The sequence below is a fragment of the Bos mutus genome, chromosome 1 (genome assembly GCF_027580195.1).
Source record: "Bos mutus isolate GX-2022 chromosome 1, NWIPB_WYAK_1.1, whole genome shotgun sequence".
NCBI lineage: Eukaryota > Metazoa > Chordata > Mammalia > Artiodactyla > Bovidae > Bos > Bos mutus.
The window spans coordinates 67,858,273-67,885,523 of record NC_091617.1 but is presented as its reverse complement, the minus strand read 5'-3'; the positions used below and the strand labels follow the sequence as shown (position 1 = coordinate 67,885,523).

General features: G+C 42.3%; 1 protein-coding gene across 15 annotated transcripts in view; it reads right to left on the bottom strand.

The window, feature by feature from the left end:
• KALRN (kalirin RhoGEF kinase) overlaps positions 1-27,251 on the bottom strand; it is a 692,774-nt gene that overhangs the window by 342,244 nt on the left and 323,279 nt on the right. For all 15 annotated transcript variants that reach the window (XM_070370301.1, XM_070370325.1, XM_070370311.1 and 12 more), the window contains one exon: positions 24,032-24,154. In XM_070370301.1, coding sequence (XP_070226402.1) covers positions 24,032-24,154 — 123 coding nt within the window. The remainder of the gene's footprint in view (positions 1-24,031; positions 24,155-27,251) is intronic.

Here is a 27,251-nt window from a genome sequence, read left to right as displayed (position 1 = left end):
TTTAGCTGCATCCCTGCCCTTGACCCACAGGATGCCAAAAGCAATGCCTTCCCCAGATGCCAACCCAAAATGTCCTCGGACATTGACAGACATGCCCTGGGTGGAGGTGGGGGATGGGCAAAAATGTCTTCCAGTGGAGAAGTTCTTTTAGATCATAAGACCATCAAGGAAGCTCCAGTGAGGGAGCCCATACAACCTCCTTAGCTTATACTGCTTTTCTGATAGTCCCTCAGATGGCAGAAGCCTTAAGAAATCTAATTCTGTGGTTCGCATAGAACAGGACTGGGCAGTAGATCAAGGAGCCTGGGGGAGAAAAGCAGTGTTCAGGTCCTACCCCAGATTACTCAAATCAGAATGGGAGCTAAGGAGGAGGTGGGGGAGGGGAGTATCCAGCAGCATATGTTTTTAAAAACTTAAACTTATATGTAGAGTACATCATCCTAAACACTAAGTTGGATGAATCACAAGCTGGAATTAAGATTGCCAGGAGAAATATCAATAATCTCATGCAGATGATACCATCCTAATGGCAGAAAGTAAAGAGGAACTGAAGAGCCTCTTGATGAAGGTGAAAGAGGAGAGTGAAAAAGCTAGCTTAAAACTCAACATTCAAAAAATGAAGATCATGGCATCTGGTACCATCACTTCATGGCAAATAGATGGGAAAAAATGGAAAAGTAATAGACTTTTTCTTGGACTCCAAAATCCGCAGACAGTGACTGCAGCCATGAAATTAAAAAATGCTTGCTCCTTGGAAGAAAAGCTATGACAAACCTAGACAGCATATTAAAAAGCAGACACATCATTTTGCGAACAAAGGTCTGTATAGTCAAAGCTATGATCTTTCCAGTAGTCATGTACAGATGTGAGAGTTGGACCATAAAGAAGGCTAAGTGCTGAAGAATTGATGCTTCTGAACTGTGGTGCTGGAAAAGACTCGTGAGAGTCCCTTGGACTGCAAGGAGATCAAACCAGTCAGTCCTGAAGGAGATCAACCCTAAATATTCATTGGAAGGACTGATGCCAAAGCTGAAGCTCCAATACTTTGGCCACCTGATGGAAAGAGCCAACTCATTGGAAAAGATCCTGATGCTGAGAAAGATTGAGGGCATGAGGAGAAGGGGACAAGAGAGGATGAGATGGTTGGATGGCATCACTGACTCAATGGACATGAGTTTGAGCAAACTCTAGGAGATAGTAAAGGACAGGGAAGCCTGGTGTGCTGCAGTCCATGGGGTCCCAAAGATTCGGACATGACTGAGCAACTCAACAACAACAAAAGTGTTAGTCACTCAGTCATGTCTGACTCTTTTCGACCCCATGGACTGTAGCCCACCAGGCTCTGTCTGTGGAATTCTATATGCAAGAATACTGGAGTGGGTAGCCATTACCTTCTCCAGGGGATCTTCCCAACCCAGGGATCAAACCTGGGTCTCCCACATTGAAGCAGATTCTTTACCATTTGAGCCACCAGGGAAGCCTGTAAAAGCTTCCTAGGTGACTATAATTGCAGTCTCTCCTGCTGCTGCTGCTGCTGCTAAGTCGCTTCAGTCGTGTCCGACTCTGTGCGACCCCATAGATGGCAGCCCACCAGGCTCCCCCTTCCCTGGGATTCTCCAGGCAAGAACACTGGAGTGGGTTGCCATTGCCTTCTCCAATGCATGAAAGTGAAAAGTGAAAGTGAAGTCGCTCAGTCGTGTCCGACTCTTAGCGACCCCATGGACTGCAGCCTACCAGGCTCTTCCGTCCAGGGATTTTCCAGGCAAGAGTACTGGAGTGGGGTGCCATTGCCTTCTCCGATTGCAGTCTCTATCTAAGGTTAAAAGCACTCTCTAGGTGTCGGGCTCACAGCCTGGGCTGAAATTCTAAGGTGACAGGAATCTCATCTTTTGCCCCCAAAGAGCTACAGGTTTTGAATGAATGGTAATATTATTAATGACCAGAAAAACCTGGAGAATTTAGGACTATAATGAATTTAACAGTTTACCTAGTAGTTTAAATACAGTAACTATGGTTTATAACAGTAAAAAATAAACATAACCAGAATGTTCAATACTGGGGGGAGGTTACTACACTGTGGGCTTTCCTGGTGGCTCTGCCTACAATGCAGGAGACCCAGGTTCAATCCCTGGGTTGGGAAGATCCCCTGGAGAAGGAAACGGCCACCCACTCCAGTATTCTTGCCTGGAGAATCCCAGGGACAGAGGAGTCTGGCTGGACATGACTGAGACAACACTTTTAATACACTATGGTATGACCAAACGAGGCAGTCCTCACGATTATGCTTTGAAGACTATCTAGCAATCTGAGGAAGTATCCCTGATGTAAGATCAAATGAAGAAGTCAGCATAAATCAAAGTATGGTCCTGGTCCTAACTACCTACCTATCTACTGGGCAAAACTACTACTGGTCATGATGGCTGCCAGTTTTGGACCCATCTACAAACATTACTACAGTGGAAGGTAGCAATGCTATTATGTCATGTTATAGATAAGAAAACCGAGGCTTGGAAAGGTGAAAGAATCTGAAATCTCAAAAAAGCTCACATAGCTGCTGAATAGTAGATGTCAAGGTGGAATTCACACTCATTTGACTCTAAGCAAAACGTTCTTTGCATTTTGCTGTGCTGACTGGAAACTTGCCAATAAATATTAATAGTTTATATATAACTATCTCTAAGCTATATTAGGGATATGATTTTCCCCACTATTTTCTTGTTTCCAAATGTTCTATGGTCAGCATGTATTAATTTTATAGTCAAAAAAATGGGAAAATCATTTGAAGTAAAAAAATTATATGCAGGGCATTCTTTAGAAATTATTCCAAAAAATAAACCAAATTTTATGTTTACATGTGTTTGCTTCTTTTTGTCTGTGTAAGAAGAAAAACATACAAATTAACTGTGATTGCCTTGGGAGGAAGGGATTAGGAAGTGGGAATGGAGGGATAATTAGCATTTTTATTTACACATATCTTTGCAAGGTTTCGCTTGTTATTGTAACAATTAGGAATCTCTTTCAAACTTTGAAAAATACTAAATAAAAGAAATTTTAAAGGAAAACATGGGGATCTAATATATTTTTGTCAATTGTGTAACATCTAGAAATACAAATAACTTTCATTATAAATGTATTTATGTTAGAGATGGATGCATTTCCTAGTTGTGGGTTCCCGAAGACACTCATGCTTGAGCAACCAGTGTGACGTATTCAATCATACAAAAACGCACAATCTCTCTGTAGCCCCAGTCAGTGATTTCAGCTTTCTCAGTTTGGATTTTATGACACTACTCAGCATAGCTCAGAAGAAACATGATTTTGATATGACATATATATATGCAAAAAAGATCCAGTAAAAAATAATCACCTATGAAATCCTGGAAATTATTTCCCCTGGCACAATGCCAGCATCAACTACCCAGGACCCTGAGCTGTCTCCCACAGCAGGAAAAAAATAAGAGACATGTCAAATTTGAAAATACTTAAAAGTGAGGCTGATCCTCAGACAATACTCCCAAGAGGCTCTGTCTGGAATGCTGCTATAGGCTTTGGTTGAAAGCCTTCCTTATCACCATCACATAAATATCAAAGCCCTCATGCCGATGGCATGGAGCTGACAGCAGCACAGAGTGACAGGCAAGGGCCAGTCCTTGGGTACTTATGTGTATGAAACTGACAAGGTGATGTGATTGAAAAGCTTAGGGCCTTTTAAATAAAAGTCAGCAAAATAAAGATGGAGTGATGCAAAGATCAAAGGAATAATAGAAGAATCATTTTCTTCTTCTAGAAGAAGAAAATGATCATTTTCTTCAGATTCTTCTAGAGGAATCATTGTCTCTCTCCCTATCTTGCTGATGCACTCTGGGACTGTGGTTTCAGTGGCTTTAGAAGGTCCAGGTCACTTATATCTCACCTTCCCCAGGTGTGCCACTAAGATCATCATCATCATCATCCAAGAGAAATAGGGATTTTAGCCACAGGACTGCTCCAGGGCCCACGGGAGGCGACACATACTGCTCTAGGGTCTACATTCCCTAACCTGATCAGGTCTCCCTGAATGCAAGCCAGCCCTAGAAGGGTTCTGAAGTGTTGGGAAGGACCCTCAGTAAGGACAAAGGAAAACCTTGGCCTCTGCAGTGGCCCTGAAGGTCTTTCTACTCATGACTGAAATTAGTGAACATGGCCATGCATCCTGAGGCATCCAAAAAAAAAAAAAAAGATGAATTATGTTCAGAATGATCTATATATAAAGCATAGAAAGTTTAAACTGTATTTCAGAAAGTTTACCATCAATAAAGATGAACTTTGAAAAGTTTCAGCATGAAGTGGTTAGGATTAAATCTTGGTTCTCTATGAAATAACATAGAGTAGTTCATTCTCTAACGATGAGAAGGAAATGAGGTGTGACAGTACAAAGTGATGATGTGATGCTCGGTGTACACTGGATAACAAATGACTGGGTAAATGTATAGGCCTGCAGAAGGTTTCAAAAACAGGCACGTTTTTGAGCCAACTTCAAGAAGTCTAAAATGTGAAGGCTAAGAGGAGGAATCTACCAGGCAAGAGAATGGCTTGGGCAAAGGTCCAGATTGGAAAGTTGGGAAGATATGAGAGCTCTTGGCAAGGAGCTAAGAGAGGCACAGTCCTGGGTTTTCCCCCTTCAAGCCAGGGCTGGTGATGGAAAGCTTGCTGGGGGTAAAAAGAAGTGGCACTTGGTTCTTCAGAAGAACAGCCACTCTGTTCAGAGAAGCACAGTGTAGGAGTCAGAGCGCCTAGCTCTAGTCCTCACTGTGGAGTATGTCCAGAACAGTGGCTGTGTGATATGGAACAGTGGTAGGGAGTGGGCTGAAAGAGGCAAGAGAGACAGAGGAAGGAGACCTACACAAAGGATGGGGCCACCTGCACTCCCTCCTCAAAGAGGACCAGGCTCAGAGATCTGCTCTAAGACAGAAGAGACACCATATATCCACCAAGGACCGTTTACCACAAATTGTCCCCCAAAACCCAGGGCCCTCTGAAACCTCAGGATCTCCATTTTCAAAGAGTAAACAACATTTTCTTGTTTTCTTAGGTGATCAATTGAAGACACTCACCCACTGGAGCATTTCCTTGGAGCAGAGATGCTGCAGGAGATCAAAGTCTCCTCACATATGGCCTCCAAGGGAAAGGGCAGAATCCGAATAGCTGGAGATCAACTATGAGATAGGGAAAGGTCATAGAGTTCGGGCTTATATCTCATCATTCACCTCATTATCTGGAGTTCTTGAAAGTTCCTAACTTTCACAGACCAAGCAGTATCTTCCATGACCAGACTATACCCATAATGCTCATCATGAGAACCTTGGCATGATCATGAGTAATTAAGTACAACTCCCCTCCCTCAATACAACAAAGGGGAAATTAAGCAATGAGGATTCTTTACTGCTGAGCCAATGGGGAAGCCCAGAGGTTATGTGAACTCAGAAGCAATAAATGGGAGAAAGCTGGCTAGGTGGTAAGGTCTGGCAGGGCATGGATACATTGACATAACCCTAAAGAAGGTAGAGGGAAGGGTCCCCAGGGCTTTCTGAAAGCTGTGAGCAAGGCTTCCTTGTTCTCTTTGGGCAGAAGGGTATGTAAGAGAAGTGGCCACCGTGCTCTGTGTACAAAGCATCACGATGTTTCCATTTCCAAAATCCACCTCTGACCCCAAACTCTCCCTGATCTATACTTACATAAACATCAGAACAAGGCTCATAAAATTACTAGCTTTAGCTTTAGAATGTGGGAAGTTTCCCGGCTAATCCCTGCTACGCATGGGAATCTGGCCCTCAAACAGTGTCAGAAGTCTGGGGCGTAAAGAGTTCACTTAAACTCAGAGACTGGTCAGCACATTCCCTCTCTTGGGAAATAGCCGGTATGGGGCAGCAGCATCAATCTTTTCTGTATCTTTAGCTCCTCTTTCCTGAGCATGTTCCAGACATGATCTCATCCACTGTCATTATATGCCCTGAGTAATAATGATAATTTACATCTGCTTTGTGCTCTAGACTTAAAGCGTTTTTAAGTACATTATCTCATTTAATACTTACTTCAGCTATGATGGAATAAACATAATCCCCACTTTGTAGATGTAGAAAGGCTGTTAGGCGACCTGTACACATAGCCAGAGTGGCTCTGGGCTTCCTACCCAGGTGTTCCAATCCCTGTGCCCTTCCTTCTCACTGGGATCTTGTTGCCTCCCACAAGGAAAAAGGGAGGAAGAATCTATAACTCTCATTTTGTTGATGATATGGTTATAGCTTTAATTATCGAAATGGCCTTTATGTGGGGCACAGGATAAGGAAAGAATCTAGGAAAATAGTGTGTCAAAGTCATCTGGTACCAAGTCATTTGACCACCTGAAGCCATGATGGGATGTAATTCCCTGGAACAATTTTCACACCTTTCTAACTTTATAAACTTGTAAAACTTTTACCAAAGCCACAGCAGGTGGGTCAGACCCAAGTTTTGCATCCAAATAACCCTCTCTTCTGTAGCTGGTCCCCCAGCCCAAGCAAATGAGACTGACCTTATTAAATCCCAAGACACTAAAGAGTCCATGACTTCCCTAGTAGCTCAGATGGTAAAGCGACTGCTTGTAATGCAAGAGACCCTGCAGAAGGAAAGATCCTTGGGTCAGGAAGATCCCCTGGAGAAGGAAATGGCAACCCAATCCAGTATTCTTGTCTGGAAAATCCTATGGATGGAGGCCCCTGGTGGGCTACAGTACATGGGGTGGCAGAGAATCAGACATGGCTGAGCAACTTTCACTTTCACCTCACTTCAAAGAGTCCATAAATTTAGAGTCCAAGAAGGCTCCTGAAGAAGAAGAAAACTGAAACATGTCTATCACATGGATTTGGAGTTCCCTTTTTAGCCTTATTCGCTGCCCCCATCCCTCAGAGTTATTTTCAAATTCTATGCATGTGATGGACTAAAGTCCACCAGAGCTATTTCAATCCATACTTGACATTGCTGAGGCTCAGATATATTATACAAAATAGCCCAAAGTGTGAAACACCATGGGGATGTGTAATTACAGCTAAGGTTGCCCATGCTCCCAGAATATAGTAGGACAGCTGTGCTAGTCTCAGAAGATGAAACTGAGTTGCTCAGTTGTGTTTGACCCTGTGCAACCCCATGGACTGTAGCCTATCAGACTCGTCTGTCCATGGAATTCTCCAGGCAAGAATACTGGAGTGCGTTCAGTTTAGTTCAGTTCAGTCGCTCAGTCGTGTCCGAATCTTTGCGACCCCATGAACTTCAGGATGCCAGGCCTCCCTGTCCATCACTAACTCCTGGAGTTTACTCAAACTCACGTCCATCAAGTCGGTGATGCCACCCAGCCATCTCATCCTCTGTCGTCCCCTTCTCCTCCTGCCCCCAATCCCTCCCAGCATCAGAGTCTTTTCCAATGAGTCAACTCTTCTCATCAGGTGGCCAAAGTACTGGAGTTTCAGCTTTAGCATCAGTCCTTCCAAAGAACACCCCACCCAGGACTGATCTCCTTTAGGATGGACGGGTTTGATCTCCTTGCAGTCCAAGGGACTCTCAAGAGTCTTCTCCAACACCACAGTTCAAAAGCATCAATTCTTTGGTGCTCAGCCTTCTTCACAGTCCAACTCTCACATCCATACATGACCACTGGAAAAACCTCAGCCTTGACGAGACGGACCTTTGTTGGCAAAGTAATGTCTCTGCTTTTCAATATGCTATCTAGGTTGGTCATAACTTTCCTTCCAAGGAGTAAGCATCTTTTAATTTCATGGCTGCAATCACCATCTACAGTGATTTTGGAGCCCCCAAAAATAAAGTCTGACACTGTTTCCACTGTTTCCCCATCTATCTGTCATGAAGTGATGGGACCAGATGTCATGATCTTCGTTTTCTGAATGTTGAGCTTTAAGCCAACTTTTTCACTCTCCTCTTTCACTTTCATCAAGAGGCTCTTTAGTTTCTCTTCACTTTCTGCCATAAGGGTGATGTCATCTGCATATCTGAGGTGATTGATATTTCTCCCAGCAGTCTTGATTTCACCTTGTGCTTCATCCAGCCCAGAGTTTCTCATGATGTACACTACATAGAAGTTAAATAAGCAGGGTGACAATGTACAGCCTTGACATACTCCTTTTCCTATTTGGAACCAGTCTGTTGTTCCATGTCCAATTCTAACTGTTGCTTCCTGACCTGCATATAGATTTCTCAAGAGACAGGTCAGGTGGTCTGGTATTCCCATCTCTTGAAGAATTTTTCACAGTTTATTGTGATCCACACAGTCAAAGGCTTTGGCACAGTCAATAAAGCAGAAATAGATGCTTTTCTGGAACTCTCTTGCTTTTTCCATGATCCAGTGGATTTTGGCAATTTGATCTCTGGTTCCTCTGCCTTTTCTAAAACCAGCTTGAACATCAGGAAGTTCACGGTTCACATATTGCTGAAGCCTGGCTTGGAGAATTTTAAGCATTACTTTACTAGCGTGTGAGATGAGTGCGATTGTGCAGTGGTTGGAGCATTCTTTGGCATTGCCTTTCTTTGGGATTGGAATGAAAACTGACCTTTTCCAGTCCTGTGGCCACTGCTGAGTTTTCCAAATTTGCTGGCATATTGAGTGCAGCACTTTCACAGCATCATCTTTCAGGATTTGAAATAGCTCAACTGCAATTCCATCACCTCCACTAGCATTGTTCGTAGTGATGCTTTCTAAGGCCCACTTGACTTCACATTCCAGGATGTCTGGCTCTAGGTTAGTGATCACACCATCATGATTATCTTGGTTGTGAAGATCTTTTTTGTACAGTTCTTCTGTGTATTCTTGCCACTTCTTCTTAATATCTTCTGCTTCTGTTAGGTCCCTACCATTTCTGTCCTTTATTGAGCCCATCTTTGCATGAAATGTTCCCTTGGTATCTCTAATTTTCTTGAAGAGATCCCTAGTCTTTCCCATTCTGTTGTTTTCCTGTATTTTTTTGCATTGATTGCTGAGGAAGGCTTTCTTATCTCTTATTGCTATTCTTTGGAACTCTGCATTCAGATGCTTCTATCTTTCCTTGTCTCCTTTGCTTTTCACTTCTCTTCTTTTCACAGCTATTTGTAAGGCCTCCCCAGACAGCCATTTTGATTTTTTGCATTTCTTTTCCATGGGGATGGTCTTGATCCCTGTCTCCTGTACAATGTCATGAACCTCAGTCCATAGTTCATCAGGCATTCTATCTATCAGATCTAGTCCCTTAAATCTATTTCTGACTTCCACTGTATAATCATAAGGGATTTGATTTAGGTTATACCTGCATTAGCCATTCCCTTCTCTAGGGGATCCTTCCAACCCAGGGATTGAACCCAGGTATCCTGCACTGCAGGCAGATTCTTTACTGTCTGAACCACCAGGGAAGCCCATACTAGTCTCTACTGAAACCCAAGAGGTAGTGCCTTGGGCCGGCTGGGCAGCTGCCTTGCATATCCTGAGACAAATAAAGGGATCCTATCCCAATGAGGCTTGGATATCACCTGGTACCACAGGAGGCCACAGGAACTCAGCTCCCTCTGTCCCAAACCTGCTTGCCTATCCATGTGGAATAACCAGATGTAATGCTTTATGCCTGTCAGAACTTGGCAGTGGGCTTTTTTTTCCTCCTATTAAAAAATTATTCCAAACATAATTGGTTCATGAAATATCTCCAGTTGCTCAGCAGAAGAGAAAAAAAACATGTCTATTTGGTGGGCTGTTCTTGTTGGTGATGTAAGTTTAGCTTTCAGTTTTCATAATATTTAGCCTGAAACCCTTTCACCTGAAGCTCTTAGGTGCTGGTTCCTGGAACCCTTGTCCCAGAAGCACTCCAGTCACAAGTTCTCAAAAGCCTTTACCCTAGAGCCCAGAAACTCCTGATTTGCCCATCACAGCTACAGAGGACTCACGTCACACAGCTCTTAGGGGTCCTGGAAAGTACTACCACCTAAAACCACACTTGGGTCAGAACCAAGTGCTGCATCCTGGATCCTGGCTAGAACCCTGATTTCAGGAAAGGATCTCCCAAGAGGAGATGGAACAAACAAAATGGAAAAAAAAGAAAATGGGAGGTACAGAAAAAGCAGAGAGGGAAGAAGGGGGAGGAGGAGAGAGGCTACAACTATGAATGTTTTGAAGGATTCCCCACCCACCCACCACCACCACCTCCACCATCACCGTCTCCACCATCATCTTAGCCAATTTTAGGGGCTCAGAATGTCCTCACATTCCTCTAATATACATGCATCTACAATGGGGAACTGGAAAGTCTTGGGAGGGCATTTGTAAGTAAGTTGCCATTCTCTGAAGCTTTCTCTTGGGAAATGATTCTGAACATTTGGCTTAAACCTAGCCCTCTGTTTTCAATGCTTATTTTGCTTCTCTTTACCAACTTATAACTGTACCTACTTTAATAGCCTATAATTATAGTTACTAGAATCTGGGAAAGAGTAAAAAGTCTCAATATAAAAGACTTCATCACCAAAAAAACAAAAACAGAACCACTGTAGATATTTATCCATTAACATGGGTATATCATTAAGTGAGAAAAGCTGACAACCAACATACATATATGTATAAATAATGGAAGAATAAATATCTGAAAGAACTAACACCAAAGTATTAGCAACTAAGACAGACAACTGAGTGGGTAAAATATTTTTGTTCCTTTAGGCTTGTCTGTATTTCTATATTCATATGGGTATATTTTTCCTTTTACCCTTTGCTGTTTGCTTCCTGTCTTTTCACAGCTATTTGTAAGACCTCCTCAGACAGCCATTTTGCTTTTTTGCCTTTCTTTTTCTTGGGGGTGTTCTTGATTCCTGTCTCCTGTACAATGTCATGAACCTCCATCCATAGTTCATCAGGCACTCTGTCTATCAGATCTAGGCCCTTAAATCTATTTCTCACTTCCACTGTATAGTCATAAGGGATTGGATTTAGGTCATACCTGAATGGTCTAGTGGTTTTCTCCACTTTCAATTTCAGTCTGAATTTGGCAATAAGGAGTTCATGATCCGAGCCACAGCCAGCTCCTGGTCTTGTTTTCGCTGATTGTATAGAGCTTCTCCATCTTTGTCTGCAAAGAATATAATCAATCTGATTTCGGTATTGACCATCTGGTGATGTCCACGTATAGAGTCTTCTCTTGTATTGTTGGAAGAGGGTGTTTGCTATGACCAGTGTGTTCTCTTGGCAGAACTCTATTAGCCTTTGCCCGGCTTCATTCTGTACTCCAAGGCCAAATTTGCCTGTTACTCCAGGTGTTTCTTGACTTCCTACTTTTGCATTCCAGTCCCCTATAATGAAAAGGACATCTTTTCGGGGTGTTAGTTATAAAAGGTCTTGTGGGTCTTCATAGAACCGTTCAACTTCAGCTTCTTTGGCGTTACTGGTTGGGGCATAGACTTGAATTACCGTGATACTGAATTGTTTGCCTTGTAAATGAACAGAGATCGTTCTGTCGTTTTTGAGATTGCATCCAAGTACTGCATTTCAGACTCTTTTGATGACTATGATGGCTACTCCATTTCTTCTAAGGGATTCCTGCCCACAGTGGTAGATATAATGGTCATCTGAGTTAAATTCACCCATTCCAGTCCATCTTAGTTCACTGATTCCTAGAATGTCAATGTTCACTCTTGCCATCTCCTGTTTGACCACTTCCAATTTGCCTTGATTCATGGACCTAACATTCCAGGTTCCTATGCAATACTGCTCTTTACAGCATCAAATTTTGCTTCTATCACCAGTCCCATTCACAACTAGGTGTTGTTTTTGGTTTGGCTCCATCCCTTCATTCTTTCTGAAGTTATTTCTCCACTGATCTCCAGTAGCATCTTGGGCACCTACTGACCTGGGGAGTTCATCTTTCAGTGTCCTATCTTTTGCCTTTTATACTATTCATGGGGTTCTCAAGGCAAGAATACTGAAGTGGTTTGCCATTCCCTTCTCCAGTGGACCACATTCTGTCAGAAATATTCAAGAAAATTAGAGATACCAAGGGAATATTTCATGTAAAGATGGGCTCAATAAAGGACAGAAGCGGTAGGGACCTAACAGAAGCAGAAGATATTAAGAAGAAGTGGCAAGAATACACAGAAGAACTGTACAAAAAAGATCCTCATGACCCAGATAATCATGATGGTGTGATCACTGACCTAGAGCCAGACATCCTGGAATGTGAAGTCAAGTGGGCCTTAGAAAGCATCACTACGAACAAAGCTAGTAGAGTTGATGGAATTGCAGTTGAGCTATTCCAAATCCTGAAAGATGATGCTGTGAAAGTGCTGCACTCAATATGCCAGCAAATTTGGAAAACTCAGCAGTGGCCACAGGACTGGAAAAGGTCAGTCTTCATTCCAATCCCAAAGAAAGGCAATGCCAAAGAATGCTCCAACCACTGCACAATCGCACTCATCTCACACGCTAGTAAAGTAATGCTTAAAATTCTCCAAGCCAGGCTTCAGCAATACATGAACTGTGAACTTCCAGATGTTCAAGCTGGTTTTAGAAAAGGCAGAGGAACCAGAGATCAAATTGCCAACATCCTCTGGATCATGGAAAAAGCAAGAGAGTTCCAGAAAAACATCTATTTCTGCTTTATTGACTATGCGAAAGCCTTTGACTGTGTGGATCACAATAAACTGTGGAAAATTCTTCAAGAGACGGGCATACCAGACCGTCTGACCTGCCTCTTGAGAAACCTATATGCAGGTCAGGAAGCAACAGTTAGAACTGGACATGGAACAACAGACTGGTTCCAAATAGGAAAAGGTGTATGTCAAGGCTGTACATTGTCACCCTGCTTATTTAACTTCTATGCAGAGTACATCATGAGAAACGCTGGGCTGGATGAAGCACAAGCTGGAATCAAGATTGCCGGGAGATATATCAATCACCTCAGATATGCAGATGACATCACCCTTATGGCAGAAAGTGAAGAGAAACTAAAGAGCCTCTTGATGAAAGTGAAAGAGGAGAGTGAAAAAGTTGGCTTAAAGCTCAACATTCAGAAAACGAAGATCATGACATCTGGTCCCATCACTTCATGACAGATAGATGGGGAAACAGTGGAAACAGTGTCAGACTTTATTTTTGGGGGCTCCAAAATCACTGTAGATGGTGATTGCAGCCATGAAATTAAAAGATGCTTACTCCTTGGAAGGAAAGTTATGACCAACCTAGATAGCATATTGAAAAGCAGAGACATTACTTTGCCAACAAAGGTCCGTCTCGTCAAGGCTGAGGTTTTTCCAGTGGTCATGTATGGATGTGAGAGTTGGATTATAAAGAAAGCTGAGTGCCGAAGAATTGATGCTTTTGAACTGTGGTGTTGGAGAAGACTCTTGAGAATCCCTTGGACTGCAACGAGATCCAACCCTTCCATCCTGAAGGAGATGAGTCCTGGGTGTTCATTGGAAGGACTGATGTTGAAGGTGAAACTCCAATACTTTGGCCACCTGATGAGAAGAGCTGACTCATTGGAGAAGACCCTGATGCTGGCAAAGATTGAGGGCAGGAGGAGAAGGGGACAACAGAGGATGAGATGGTTGGATGGCATCATCGACTTGAAGGACATGGGTTTGGTTGGACTCCTGGAGTTGGTGATGGACAGGGAGGCCTGGTGTGCTGTGGTTCATGGGGTCACAAAGAGTCAGACACGATTGAGCGACTGAACTGAACTGAACTTCTATATTGAAAATGTGTGGTTTTGTAATTAGAAATTTTTAAAAAATAAAATAGAAGCTTCATGTGGAAAAAATACAAAATGAGAATTGAATAAGCTCAGTTTTTCCCATTACTCTGAATGTACATGAGCTAGTAGCATGAGCTCTGGTATCAGACTGTCTGGGTTCAAAGCTTGTCTCCAACACTTGAATGATCATCTCTAGGCCTGATTTTTTCATCTGGAAATTGAGGACAACATTAAAATCTACTGCACAGAATTGTTTCAAGGATGAAATGAGATATTTCTTATAAAGGTATGTATTCCGTAAATGGCAGTTATTTTTATTACTTATTTTTACCTGCTTATAGCACAGGTTTAAAACACTCTCAAAATGTTTTTATCCAGGAGAAATATTTTCATTGTATAATTTGCATACATTCCCCTATATGCAAATCCATCACGGTCTCCTTCTCCCTTTCAGCTACAACAATGCTGGCTTCCAGAGGCCTACCCTGTGGGCCCAGTGTCACAGAAATGAAAGAAAGGCAGAAGAGAAAGGAAGCCAGTATGGTTTGAAATCAACTGTTGGAAAACATGGTAATACATGGCTTGCTTTCAGAATCAATACCGGGCAGATGAGGAAGCTCTTCTCTGGAAGAGCTTTCCTGGTTTCCTTTCTAAACCACATCAGCACTCTCTGAGGTCAGCAACTTGATTCTTCCCACCAGTGTGTTAGTCTCACTGTGCAAGGTAAATATGTGGTCACCTTGTGGAAGTAGTGCCCACACACTGGGGTCCCTCTAAGGAAGAGCACTAAACCCTTTAGAACGGAGAGCGCTCTCACTTGGTACCCAGACTCTCTCCCCTTCCTTCCCCTTTGCTGAGGCCCCTTGTAGGCTCAGATTCAGTCCCATGACAGAAATCAAATGGTGTCACATGTCTTACCAACAGGCTAGTCCTCCATATCAGGTCTCACTGGCAGCTAACTCAGCCTTGCCCTGGTGTTCACATTTGGTAATATGGCTTTTACCCCTATCCCTGCCTTACCTGGTGCCCTAGCAACCTGCCTCTGATTTGCAGCACAGTAACTGAAGCCTGCTAGCTGTTAAGAGAGCTTGCTATCTGTTAAGAGTCTTCTCAATGCAAACCACCAATCTTCCTCCTCAGATTTCTGAATACACTGACTCCCAGATGCCCAATGCTTGGTACCCCCTATCACCCCAAGGCTGAATGTACCATTACTCTATTGCTTTTCCATGATTCTGACTGGTCATATTGGATGGACCCCTCTTCCATATGCTTAATCTGAGGGCCAAGCTTAGTTCCTGTAGCTGATCTTTCCAGTCGGCACCTGACCCATCTCAAAGGACAAGCTTACTTTTTCAAACATAATTAGGCAGACCAGGCAACACCTGGGGCTTCCCAGATGGCGCCAGTGGTAAAGAACCTTCCTGCCAATGCAGGAGATGCCTGAGACAAGGGTTTGATCCCTGGGTCAGGAAGATTCCCTGGAGAAAGGCATGGGAATACACTCTAGTATTCTTGCCTATGGATAGAGGAGCCTGGCAGGCTACAGTCCATAGGGTCACAGTCAGTCAGTTCAGTCAGTTCAGTCACTCAGTCGTGTCCGACTCTTTGCGACCCCACGAATCGCAGCACGCCAGGCCTCCCTGTCCATCACCAACTCCCGGAGTTCACTCAAACTCACGTCCATCAAGTTGGTGATGCCTCCAGCCATCTCATCCTCTGTCATCCCCTTCTCCTCCTGCCCCCAATCCCTCCCAGCATCAGAGTCTTTTCCAATGAGTCAACTCTTCACATGAGGTGGCCAAAGTACTGGAGTTTGACCTTCAGCATCATTCCTTCCAAAGAACATCCAGGACTGATCTTCTTTAGAATGGATTGGTTGGATCTCCTTGCAGTCCAAGGGATTTTCAAGAGTCTTCTCCAACACCACAGTTCAAAAGCATCAATTCTTTGGTGCTCAGCTTTCTTCACAGTCCAACTCTCACATCCATACATGACTGTTGGAAAAACCATAGCCTTGACTAGACAGACCTTTGTTGGCAAAGTAATGTCTCTGCTTTTGAATATGCTATCTAGGTTGGACATAACTTTCCTTACAAGGAGTAAGTGCCTTTTAATTTCATGGCTGCAATCACCATCTGCAGTGATTTTGGAGCCCCAAAAATAAAGTCTGACACTGTTTCCACTGTTTCCCCATCTATTTGCCATGAAGTGATGGGACTGAATGCCATGATCTTCGTTTTCTGAATGTTGAGCTTTAAGCCAACTTTTTCACTCTCCTCTTTCACCTTCATCAAGAGGCTTTTTAGTTCCTCTTCATTTTCTGCCATAAGGGTGGTATCATATGCATATCTGAGATTATTGATATTTCTCCCAGCAGTCTTGAGTCGGACACAATTGAAGCAACTTGGCACAGCACACACAGACCACACCAGGCTGAGTCTTGAAAGGTGACAGTACGGCACATGACAACCCTTCCTGGAGGGGAGTGAGGCTTGGAAGTATCCCATCACCACCACTACCATGGTCACCACTGCTGCTGCAGAGGCCACCATTCACCAGGCACCACCTATGAACCAAATGCTCTATTAGGCACATTCCATGTGTTATTTCTGACCCTCAGTCTTCAGGGGAGGTATCACTATCTCCATTTCAGACATGACACTGAGTCTCAGGAAAATTGATTATCACAGGGTCCAAGGCCAACAAAAGGAAAGAACAGATTGACTGCAAATGCTACACTTTTCTTTACTATATTGTAAAAATTACAGCTGAGAGGGATGTCTCAAATAGGTTCATGGAGCTATCAAGGGGGATGTGGTCTGAAAACAAGGAGGTTTTGTTAATGAATGCCTGACTTCAGCATAAGGTAAAAAGAAAGAGACAAAATAATATCCTGGGCTGGGTCAAGTGTAGTCCACTTTTTGCTAGGAAATGGAAATGAAGACTCAGGCCAGATACTGGCCAAGTTAATTGTTAGATAGGCCAAGCTCCAGCAGAAAGCATAGCAAGCTATCACCAACCGTGGGTACATGTGTTTCAGATGAGGCAGAGGATAGGCAGAGAATAGTGAGAGGCAGTCATAGGATTCCACAGCTCTGGGGTCACACAAAACCTTTAGATAAGAAGATGTCATAGAGGGTCATGTAGGTGACCCTGAAATCCAAGGGAATTCTTAGACACAAGGCGGGAAAGAGTGTCACTCAGCAGTCCTGTGGCCACAGGCTAACGTGTGGCTGTCTGAGGGGTCACCCAGATCCATACACAAAAAGGAGTAGGAACTGGTTCTGGGGTAGAACTGAGCATCCTGCCAGGTCTGATCCCAGAGACATCCAGAGCTTTGTGAATCAAGAGACTCTGCAGCAAAAGGGTTGAGAGCCAGGGCTTTGGAGTCAGACTACTGGGATTTGAATCCCAGTTCCACCACTTACTAGCTCTGCCAACTCGACCTATTGTTTTACTTCTTTGCCTTAGATTCCTTGTCTGTAAATGGGAATGTCAATACCTAACTCATGGGATGTTATGAGAATGAAGTGAACAGGGTCTGGCACATAGAAAGTACTCAGCGTTACTGTTATTATTATTGTTGTTGTTAGTCACTCAGTTGTGTCTGACTCTTTGTGACCCCATGAACTGTAACCCACCAGGCCCCTCTGTCCATGTTATTATCTTTAGTACTGTTGTTATTAGGATCTCCTCAAAAGGGAGAAGGAAGAGGTAAGACTTGATGAGTACTCAAAGATGAACAGAAATTGGTCAGGGTAGTTAAAGAGCCAGGAAGACTGCATTGAGACTTGGGAGCATGACCTGTTCAGTTAAAACCCTGAGACAGCAAAAGTATAGAGTGGGGTAGAGGGAGCACAGAAGGGATAAAAGGTAAAACCAGAGAGGTCAGCAGTCAGGTTCTAGTATCAAGAGCTTGAGGGACTTTCTTTGAGTCTAGATGGTAAGAATCTCCCTGTCAATGCAGGGGACATGGCTTCAATCCCTGGTCCGGGAAGACCCCACATGCTGAGAGGCAAAACTAAGCCTGTGTGCCACAACTACTGAATCTGAGCTCTAGAGCCCGTACTCTGCAACAAGAGAAGCCATTGCAATGAAACGCCCATGCACTGCAACTAGAGAGTAGCCCCTACTTGCCACAACTAGAGAAATTCTGCACAGACAGAAAAATAAGAGCCAAGCTGTCCTTTATTTAAAAAAAAAAAAAAAAAAGTTTGAACTTAATCCCAATGGGAAGATACCCATGAGTACCATAACAAATGGAGTAACACAATGAGATGTGCATTTTAGGAAAACCACCCTGTAGCAATTTGTGCATGGATTTAAGGAGACCATGACTAGAGTCGGGGAAAACAGGAGAATACTGCAATAATCCAATCAAGAGATAATGAGACTCTGATCTAGGGCGGTGGTAAAGAAGATGGAAGAAAAGGGACATTAAAGATATAGTCAGTAGAATTTTGTGAAGGATTCAGGAGGAGTGAGAGTCAAGAATGACTCCCACATTTCTAGCTCAAGCAGCTGGATGGTTGGTGCTATTCACTGGCACAGGGAACACAGGGGTAAAAGTATACCTGGAAGGAGTAGAAGATGATCAAATAAATTTTGGAGACATTAGGTTGGAGAATCCTCTGAAAAATTGAAGTGGAAATGTCCAGAAAGCCAGTGGGTTTTCAAACAGGAAGCACAGGGTGAGACCAGAGACAAGACATGGATCTGGAAGCCATCAGAGCAGGGGGCCAACTGAGAGTGGGAAAGAGTATAAAATCATGCAGGCAGTGTAAAGGGAGAAGAGAAGGTCTGGGGAACAAATCCTGGGGAAAAGGAGAAGAGCCTAAGAAGGACCAGTAAGAAAGTCATGTGGAAACCATGAGATCCAGATGTCATGGAAGGCTGACAACGAGGGAATTTAAAAAGTGGCTGACAGGGTCAAATGCTGCAGGAAGACCAATATCTAAAGAGTATCCTTTGGATTTAACAAACAAAAAGAAACGTTCAGGTGGAGACTTTGGTAAGATTAACCTCTATTGGGTACAGAGAACAGAAGCCCAATGGCAGAGGTCAAAGGGCATCTAGGAGGTAAGGAAGTAAGTGCCCATGCAACTATAAACTGTTCTCTTAAGAACTTGGGTGTTCAAGGGAAGGAGAAATGGGAAGTAGGGTTTCTTTTTATTCATTTGTTTGTTTTTTTTAAGATGGGAAAAACTTGAGGATGTTTAAGGAAAAAAGAGTTGCCTCTAATGTAAAACCTCCCATGATAAGAAGCACACTGCATCACAAGACATTTCATTCTGGCTTTGGATAGTGTATAAAAAAGTAATTGTGGGTTGGAAATGATACATGAGTTAAGCTAAAATTAGCTTCACAATACCTTTCACCCTATCTCTTCTACAGGAAGATTTCAACTATCAAACCTCCACCCACCCCAACCTTCCATAAAAAAATATTTATTCAAAATAATTGAACATAATTGAACATATAATTGAACATATCCAGTTATTTCAATGTCGCTATCTTGGCAGGCTTCCAACAATCACAGCACAGTTTGTCAATAGCCTTTTGAAAATATATTTTCTAGAATTAGGCACAATATTCTTGTATGATCTAAATAGTGCATAAAGAAATTATTATTTCTCTGGTTGAGAGATTATATTTTAATTTGTATCATCACTCAAATGTCTTTAATATTCCCCTTTAAGAGAAATGTCTAAACTCTTTAATCTAAAGGTCAAGGTTCTTGAGACTCTTTGAAGCTTTTCTAAAATGATCCTCTCTCTACATTGTATTAATAGAACACTTTGCTCTCATCAACTTATTAATGTTTTATTTACGGTGTCACAATTTACAGGAGATGCCAGGAAATTTGAGGGTTCTCATAACCACTACAGTTTTCCCTGAGCCAGAACTGAAATCATATCAGACATTCCTATATCCTCCGTCTAACAGAGGAGACTATGGTCCTCTTGAGTCACAAGCATGGCTTTCTGTTTGCTCTCCTTTAATCTCTCTTATTTCTTCATATTGTTTACTACCCTCAGGCTTGTAGATCTCATATAGATAAGAACCTTTCTAATATATCCTTAGCCCTCCTATGAAAAGAGTCTAAACAGAAAACCTTATACAATTGCCATTTTTTACTTATGCTTAATACCCTAAAGTCTCAGGAATATTTACATTTATCTTGTGTTAAAGTCTAAGTACCTTATTTGATATATGGACAAGAGAGACTACAAATATTGTTTACAATCTGTATTTTTGGTATTTTTCGAACTTGAGTTGACCTACGGGCATTTCCTTCAGCAAATGCTTCTTTCTGTGTTACCTGTGGGCCTCACATATCTGGTTTTGGCTTTACTGGGGTAATTTCTCCTTCCATCTCAAAATTCACTTAAATCCTTCTAGACAGATCAACGTTTCCTGCCAAAGCACATCCTTCTCAATCTTTACAAGATGCACTCTGCCCCTTGCCAGAAGTCCATCATCCTGGCTTTGCAGGATATCGTCCAAAAGACTTTTTAAAACATCATTTACACAGGAAATCATTTGTTTCTCAGCCTCCCTTCTTTCTCATAGTCACTTCCATCATACAGAACAAGAGATAGAAACACCATTTGTGCTTCTGAATCTTTCGGTGTCAGCCACCCAGAACTTAGCCATTAAGAACGGACTCCCAGTTCTTCTGAGTTTGCTGTCTGTTCCACACAGGAAGCAGCAAAAGTGGTGGCGGGGGCGGTGGGCAATTCACAGTCTTGATAAGAAGTTCTTGGCAGGCTCTATATAATATCTTGGATATTGGCTCCTACCGCCTCTCAATTTTCCACATCAAGTCTATAGAACATGACCTTAAAAACCCTTGTTTGGGAATTATCCACTATATAAAATATCTTCTTCTTCCTGACAGTGGTCACAAGACCCCTCCCATCAGCTCATGCCAGTAACTTCTCCCTAGCGAGAGAAGGAGAAAGAGGAATGTATTGAGTCCGCCCCAGTGGGAAGAGTGCCAGGCAAGCTCCAAAGGGTAAGACTGTCCTTCATTTCTCTGCTGTTTCACATTCTTCCACTTGCCCACTTCATGACATTAATTTATCAGCATTTTCCTGGCTTTCTCACCATTTTTTCCATCCTGCCTAAGAAGCTTTCATCATCTCTAATAAACTGGTGTGTGAAAAAGTATCTACTTAATCTCTCCCCGCTCTTCCTTCTGCTTGCATTTGCAGCTGCTATAATTGGTTGCCATCTCAGGAGTGACAAGAAAGATGGAACTTACTCCAAAGGTCACTACACTACCTCTAGGCAGCCATATTTTTTGGATCATCAAATGAACTAAGGCTTTATCTCGGTTTCACTAGATGTACTCCTTGAAAATTCTAAAAGAGTAAAGATTACGTCCCCTCTCTTACTGCAGGACTTCTTAAGAGGGTTAGAATACTCTGGCTGCATGTTTTTCATTAGATTGTGAGTTCTGCAAGACAGAAACTATGCATTTGTTTCATTTTCTACAGGGCACTACACAGAGACTTGATGGGACATGGAAACTGAGTGTAATTGTCCAATTCTGTGGACATAGGCTATCCATCTCTATGAATTATCCTATTCTCCTCACCCCTACTACTCTGGTAAGTTAGCTGATTATACTTTGGATATCGTTTAGGGGCAAGGTCATTAGTAGGTCCACCAAAATGTTTCTCTTCCATTTTTTGCCTTTTTTTGACCCTAAGACTCAGAATGAGGTTTTTTAAAAATGTATTCAAGGTTGAAGAAAAGCAAGGATCAGCTAGAGAAATAACTAATCAGAAATTACTGAATGAAGTACCTAATTGTGACTGTGTTTTTAATATTTCTTTAACTCTTTCTTTGAATGGTCTGTTCTTTCAAAAATGTTACACTAGTGCTTAGCTACTTAAATGTGACTTGTGGCTTTGAGATTTTAAAAAATATATATTTGAATGTAAATGCTTGCTAATTTTTGACTAAACCAGCTTACAGAGAGTCTGGCATTTCAGATAATGAGGTCATACAGCAGACCATTAACAGAGTGGGCACAGCTGCTCTCTAAACCACAAGCATTTGTATACTCCCCTGAGTTACAGAAAATATCTCAGGACAAAATGGCAGCACCATTGCCCATTCTACCTCCTGAGCAGATAGGGACGCATCTGTCCCCGGACAGCTATGCTCAATTCCATTCCTATGCTTGTTTATACCGCCAGTGACATTTAACATGCAACACACACACACACACATTTATATATATATACACACACACACACACACACAATACACATATATACACACATATATGTAACGTGTGTGTGTATGTATGTAATAAGTGTTTTTAAAATATCTGATTTACTCTATCACCTGAGTCATTTGATAAGTTTATGGGCAACTTGAGTCAAGTATCTGTCTGGACCAGAAGGGGTCTCCTGGTCCCCAGCTCTTCTATATTTGAGCATGGACAATCTCAGCAGCTTAGACTAGAAAGGCCTGCAGAGACACCTGTTGGTGAGCCCCCTGGCCTTGACCCCTCACCATCTGTCTGTCAGGCTGTCATGACTGAGGCTCCCTTACTCACGCAGCTCGGCTTCTACATAGGCTGTTGAAAGAGTGCCATCTGCAGGATGAAGGAGGACTCATAAATACTTAATTCATTTCCTTCAAATGAATTAAAATGTGTTCAAAGGTAATCAACACAAGATTTAAGTTAAAGTTTAATGACAGATAATGAATTGCAACATTCATTCTTCACAGATATAATTTCTTTCTATTTATTTTAATGACTGCCTTAAATATCTTTACCTCAAACAGTAACAAGCAGTGAGACTCAAAGGTGCATCCACTATCCCATGAGCGGAGAAGTGTTGGTTCAGGGACTTTGTGCTCTAGACCTGTCCCCGGAGAAGGCAATGGCAGCCCACTCCAGTGTTCTTGCCTGGAGAATCCCAGCGACGGGGGAGCCTGGTGGGCTGCCGTCAATGGGGTCGCACAGAGTCAGACATGACTGAAGCGACTTAGCAGCAGCAGACCTGTTCCCACGGGTAGCCACTTCTCTGCTCTTCCCTGCAGAAGGGCATATTTCCAGGGACTGTGACAGATGATACAGCTCTTTTCCTGCTTTCATTCAAGACAGTTTTTAAACTTGAATGCAGAAAATGGGAGCTCAGAATTCCCTTGTCATATCAGCCTTGGGTCAAAAGAATCATAAAATCATGAAGCTGAAAGAGGTTTCTGCACTCATTCATGACCCTCTGTAGTGCTGCTGACCCGTGGCTCCCAGCCTCTGACTTCATACCATGTGTGATGCCCTTCGTGACTGTCTCATAACCAGTAGCCCATAACAACCAGCACAGGTTTCTAATGCTTTCGCTGATTGACACTGATCTCTAACTCAGGAATTACCTAATTCTGGGTCAAATCCACTTCTCTCCTCCCAGTGGCCCTCACCTAGTTGAAAACAGAAGCAAGAAAGAGAGAGCCCTCTCCTGCCTGGATCACCTCCTTTCTCATCACTTGAGCATGATGGTCACACTGCACAGGACAAAGCAGAGCTGAGGCAGCTGGCTACTGACTGTCCGTCCACCTGCCTTCATCATGGTCACGGGTGGTTTTCCTATGGGGACTACCAATTCTAGGATGCTAGGCAGCTCCACTGCCCACTCCCTTCCCCAGGATGGGGACAGGGAACAAGACATGAACAAGGATTCATTTCCAGAATATGAGGCCATCTCCAGAGGCTTGTTTGCAGGGCAGTGATGTGGTGACTGCACCTGCATGTCCGTGTTTCCTCTGTGGCCCACACCCACTGCGCCCCCTTTCCGGAGGAAACACTCCTCCTAAAAGCAGGAGGCTTTTGGAAGGTACAACACTCTCTTCTCTCATAAAGACACAGTCTAATCAGGAAGCAGGAGCAGGGAGAGGTGGATTATATCAAGAGATTACTTGTTGGCTGGACAGGGAAAAGTAATGCCTGTGACAGAGGAAGCCTCCCCACTCTATTTTTCTCTCTGACCTGTAATTTACATGAGCAAACTGGCAACGGATTTTACACCCAATTCCTCTACCTCAGTAAGGAGAGACAGCATGGGGTTAGGGTACCCTTCCCAGCTACCTCTTCCCTGCCTTACTCTTTCTACTGCAACTGTCTGCAGTTGACAAATATTTATTTACCATTCATCTAGTGATCCAAAACAAGGATCTCCTTGCATCAGGCAGGAAGGCAGCCCAGAATGCCCCACCAAACACCAAAGCCACAGCCCTGGTCTCCCTCTCCAGGATCCAAACACATACAACCATTCACAACATCTCACCTGAGCCACCTCTTCAAAGTCATCGTGCCTCTTCTGCAGGGCCCGAGCTCGGTGCAGAGACTTCCCGACCCCTGTGTGCTTGCTGAGAAAGGCCTCGCCGTGGTTTTCAATCCAATCTAACACCTAGTCAGAGAAGGAAGACAGAAACAATGACTTCTTGGCAAAAGGAAAGACATGTGACAACATGTGTGACCGCTAGGCTATCAGAGTCCCATCCCAATTAGAAAGTGGCAGTTCAGGTGGAAATGTTCAATCCATGATAGGGATTTCATTACTGTCATTGGCAATATAACAATCCCACCCTTAACTAAGTTCAGCTCCTCCTCTTTGATCTCCAGAATATCCTCTCATTACTTGTTCAGTTTTTTCAGCCTTAATAAGCCCATTATTTTAAACAAGCTACATAGACCACCAGACACAGTTTAACCCTCTCACAACTTTGACTCCAACCATAAAGTCAGACACACTTGCAGGAAATTAGGCAGTAATCCCTGGGTCGGAAAGATCCCCTGGAGTAGGAAATGGTAACCCACTCCAGTATTCTTGCCTGGAAAATTCCATGGATAGAGGTGCCTGCCAGACTACAGTCCATGGGGTCACAAAGAGTTGGACATGACTGAACCACTGAGCACACATACAGGCGGTATCAGGTCAGGGCAGTTCCTTCGCTCTCACTCCACCATAAAAATGCTCATGGAAGTGTCACTAAGTCATGGGGACCCTGCCTCATTGCTCTCCTAGGACTCCATCCCTAATACTGGAAGTAAAGTCCAGAGTAGTCAATCCCCAACTGGAACTGTACTAAAGATAGCCCATCACCAGGACAATTGTGGTCTCTGGTTTCTTTTCATCTTTCTCCTCCAATCAGCATCAACCAATCAACCAAATAAAGTAAGGTCTTTAGTATCGCTGATGCTCTTGGGAAGCAGTAGAAACTCCATGTTCTCCCGACTTAAGGTATAGTGATTGGCCTCAAGACATTTTCCCTGGAGTTGAGGGCAGCTGAAAAAGAGGGATGGGTGAGGGAATGCTGAGAAGGTGAGGAAATATGTTGTCCTGAGGGGCAGTAAAACCCTTGAAATATAGGCAGGATCAAAGCCTGGAGTCCCTTTTGCATTTGTCCACATCAGTTCAGTTCAGTTCAGTCACTCAGTCATGTCCGCCTCTGTGACCCCATGAATTGCAGCATCCCAGGGAGAAGGGAAGCAGTTTACCTGGGCTCTGAGAAGTTGGCATTCAATAAATCAAATGGCCACAATTAAATCAGAATTACAGGACAGACATACCTATTGCAGATCCTGCCAAGATTCAACTAATTTGACTCTACTCCTACTACAGTAAACTTCAACTAAACATTTGATTAATGAGGTGCTAGCTTTCTCAGATTTTAGAAGGACTTTTGGGAAAATGATTTAGATGGACTAGGCCTGTTTAAAAGGATACTTTAATTTTACAGATACTTTCTTTTACAGATTGTCCTGTGGTAAGCAGAGAGACCAAATCATTGCCTGGATTGCAGGCATGGGAGTTATGGTTCTACAGAATCTACCCTTTGGCTTCACATCCTCTGACATTTGAGATAAATTAATGTCTGCAATTGTACGAAGTATGGCAGCTTTCAATATCATAAAGTCATACCAAGATGGTATTAGAGAAAAGCACATATAAATATAAAAATGAGGTTTAACAAAAGTACATGGTATAAAGCCAAGTCAGGTAATTATCCATGAAAATGAAAGGGGAAAAAAGCCTTTAAAAAATAACTTTATCTAAACACTTAGTGTAAAGAGCTTAAACACTTTAGCAAAAAGAATTTATATATAACACAGGGAACTATATTCAATATCTTATAATAATCAATAATGGAAATTAATCTGAAAAAATATATGTATAAAACGGAATCACTTTGCTGTACACTTGACTCTAACACAATATTGTAAATCAACTATACTTCAATCAAAAAGATTTTAGACACTAACAAAAATCTGACAATACTTTTTAATATTCTGGAGGCATATCTGCAGAAAGAAATTGCAATAGTAAGTGAACTGAATTTTTACCTTTTGCAAACACTGAAAGGCAGCACTGAAAGGAACTTTAAATATCCCTTTCTCAGAATAAAGAAGAGCCTACTTTTCTTTTGAGTTACTTATGGTGATATTTCAGCAAAAAAAAAAATCAGGAGAGTGCATTTTTACTTGACTTACCACAATTTGATCCCACAGTTCTGTACAGTAAAAGGGATGATGGGTATTAGCATGCAAAGCCAAAGATAAACATTTCTAGTCACAAATTTTTCCATATATTGTGTACCATGGATGGTGTAACTTTATAATTTTTATGCATATTTAAACTTTCATTAATCCCCTTTTGAGAATGAACTGAAGCTTGGAGATAATTTTTATATACAAAAGAGCTATCTTGTAGCTTTTCATGAGTGCTTTGGAATTTATGACGTATTTTCAGATCATAATTTTTTTTTTTAAAAATTCGTTTTGAGTAGTTAAGTGTGATCTACTTCTCTGGCACTTTTTTCATGAATTTTATTTTGTTCCTTTTCATTTTCAGTCTCTAAAATTTCAATCTATTTCATTTTCAATAAATATTCTAAATAATATTCTAAAGCAAATTGGTTAGAGAGAAATGTTTGGTATGTACTAGTTCATAAATGGTTAGCTTTTATACTCCCTGAGGGTGTTTTCACAACTTTTAAACATTTTCTTTTAAAAGCAATTTGTTTACTGTTTCAGTTATTTTGGTTTCTTTAAAATGTCAATTTATTTTCCCTTTGTGACACCTAGTTTACTCAATTAGCTCAAATTTAACCACTTAAAAGTCTATTTCATATTTAAGAGGCTTTTACTTAGTTTACACATAACTTTGCTCTGTGATGTTACATTGTCTCCATTTAGTCTAACTTCTTTCATTAGAACTGGAGCTGTGGGGAAAACAGTGCAACCTCAATGCCGATTCAGGGACTGCAGGGAAATCAACTTAACAAATATAAAAGCAAAAGATTTAGGAAGGGAATAAAATTACTTTAGTAATACATAGAGACTGAAGAAGTACCTGAGGACAGATAAACGTAATCAATGAATTGTTCAAAATGATAATTTCTGTCGATTTTGTTTCAGACAGTTCATAAGCTCTCTTGACCTTTGATTTCATGGTCCCCAGCCCTGGGGATACAGGGTTCTAACACGGACTGCATAGCAGAGAA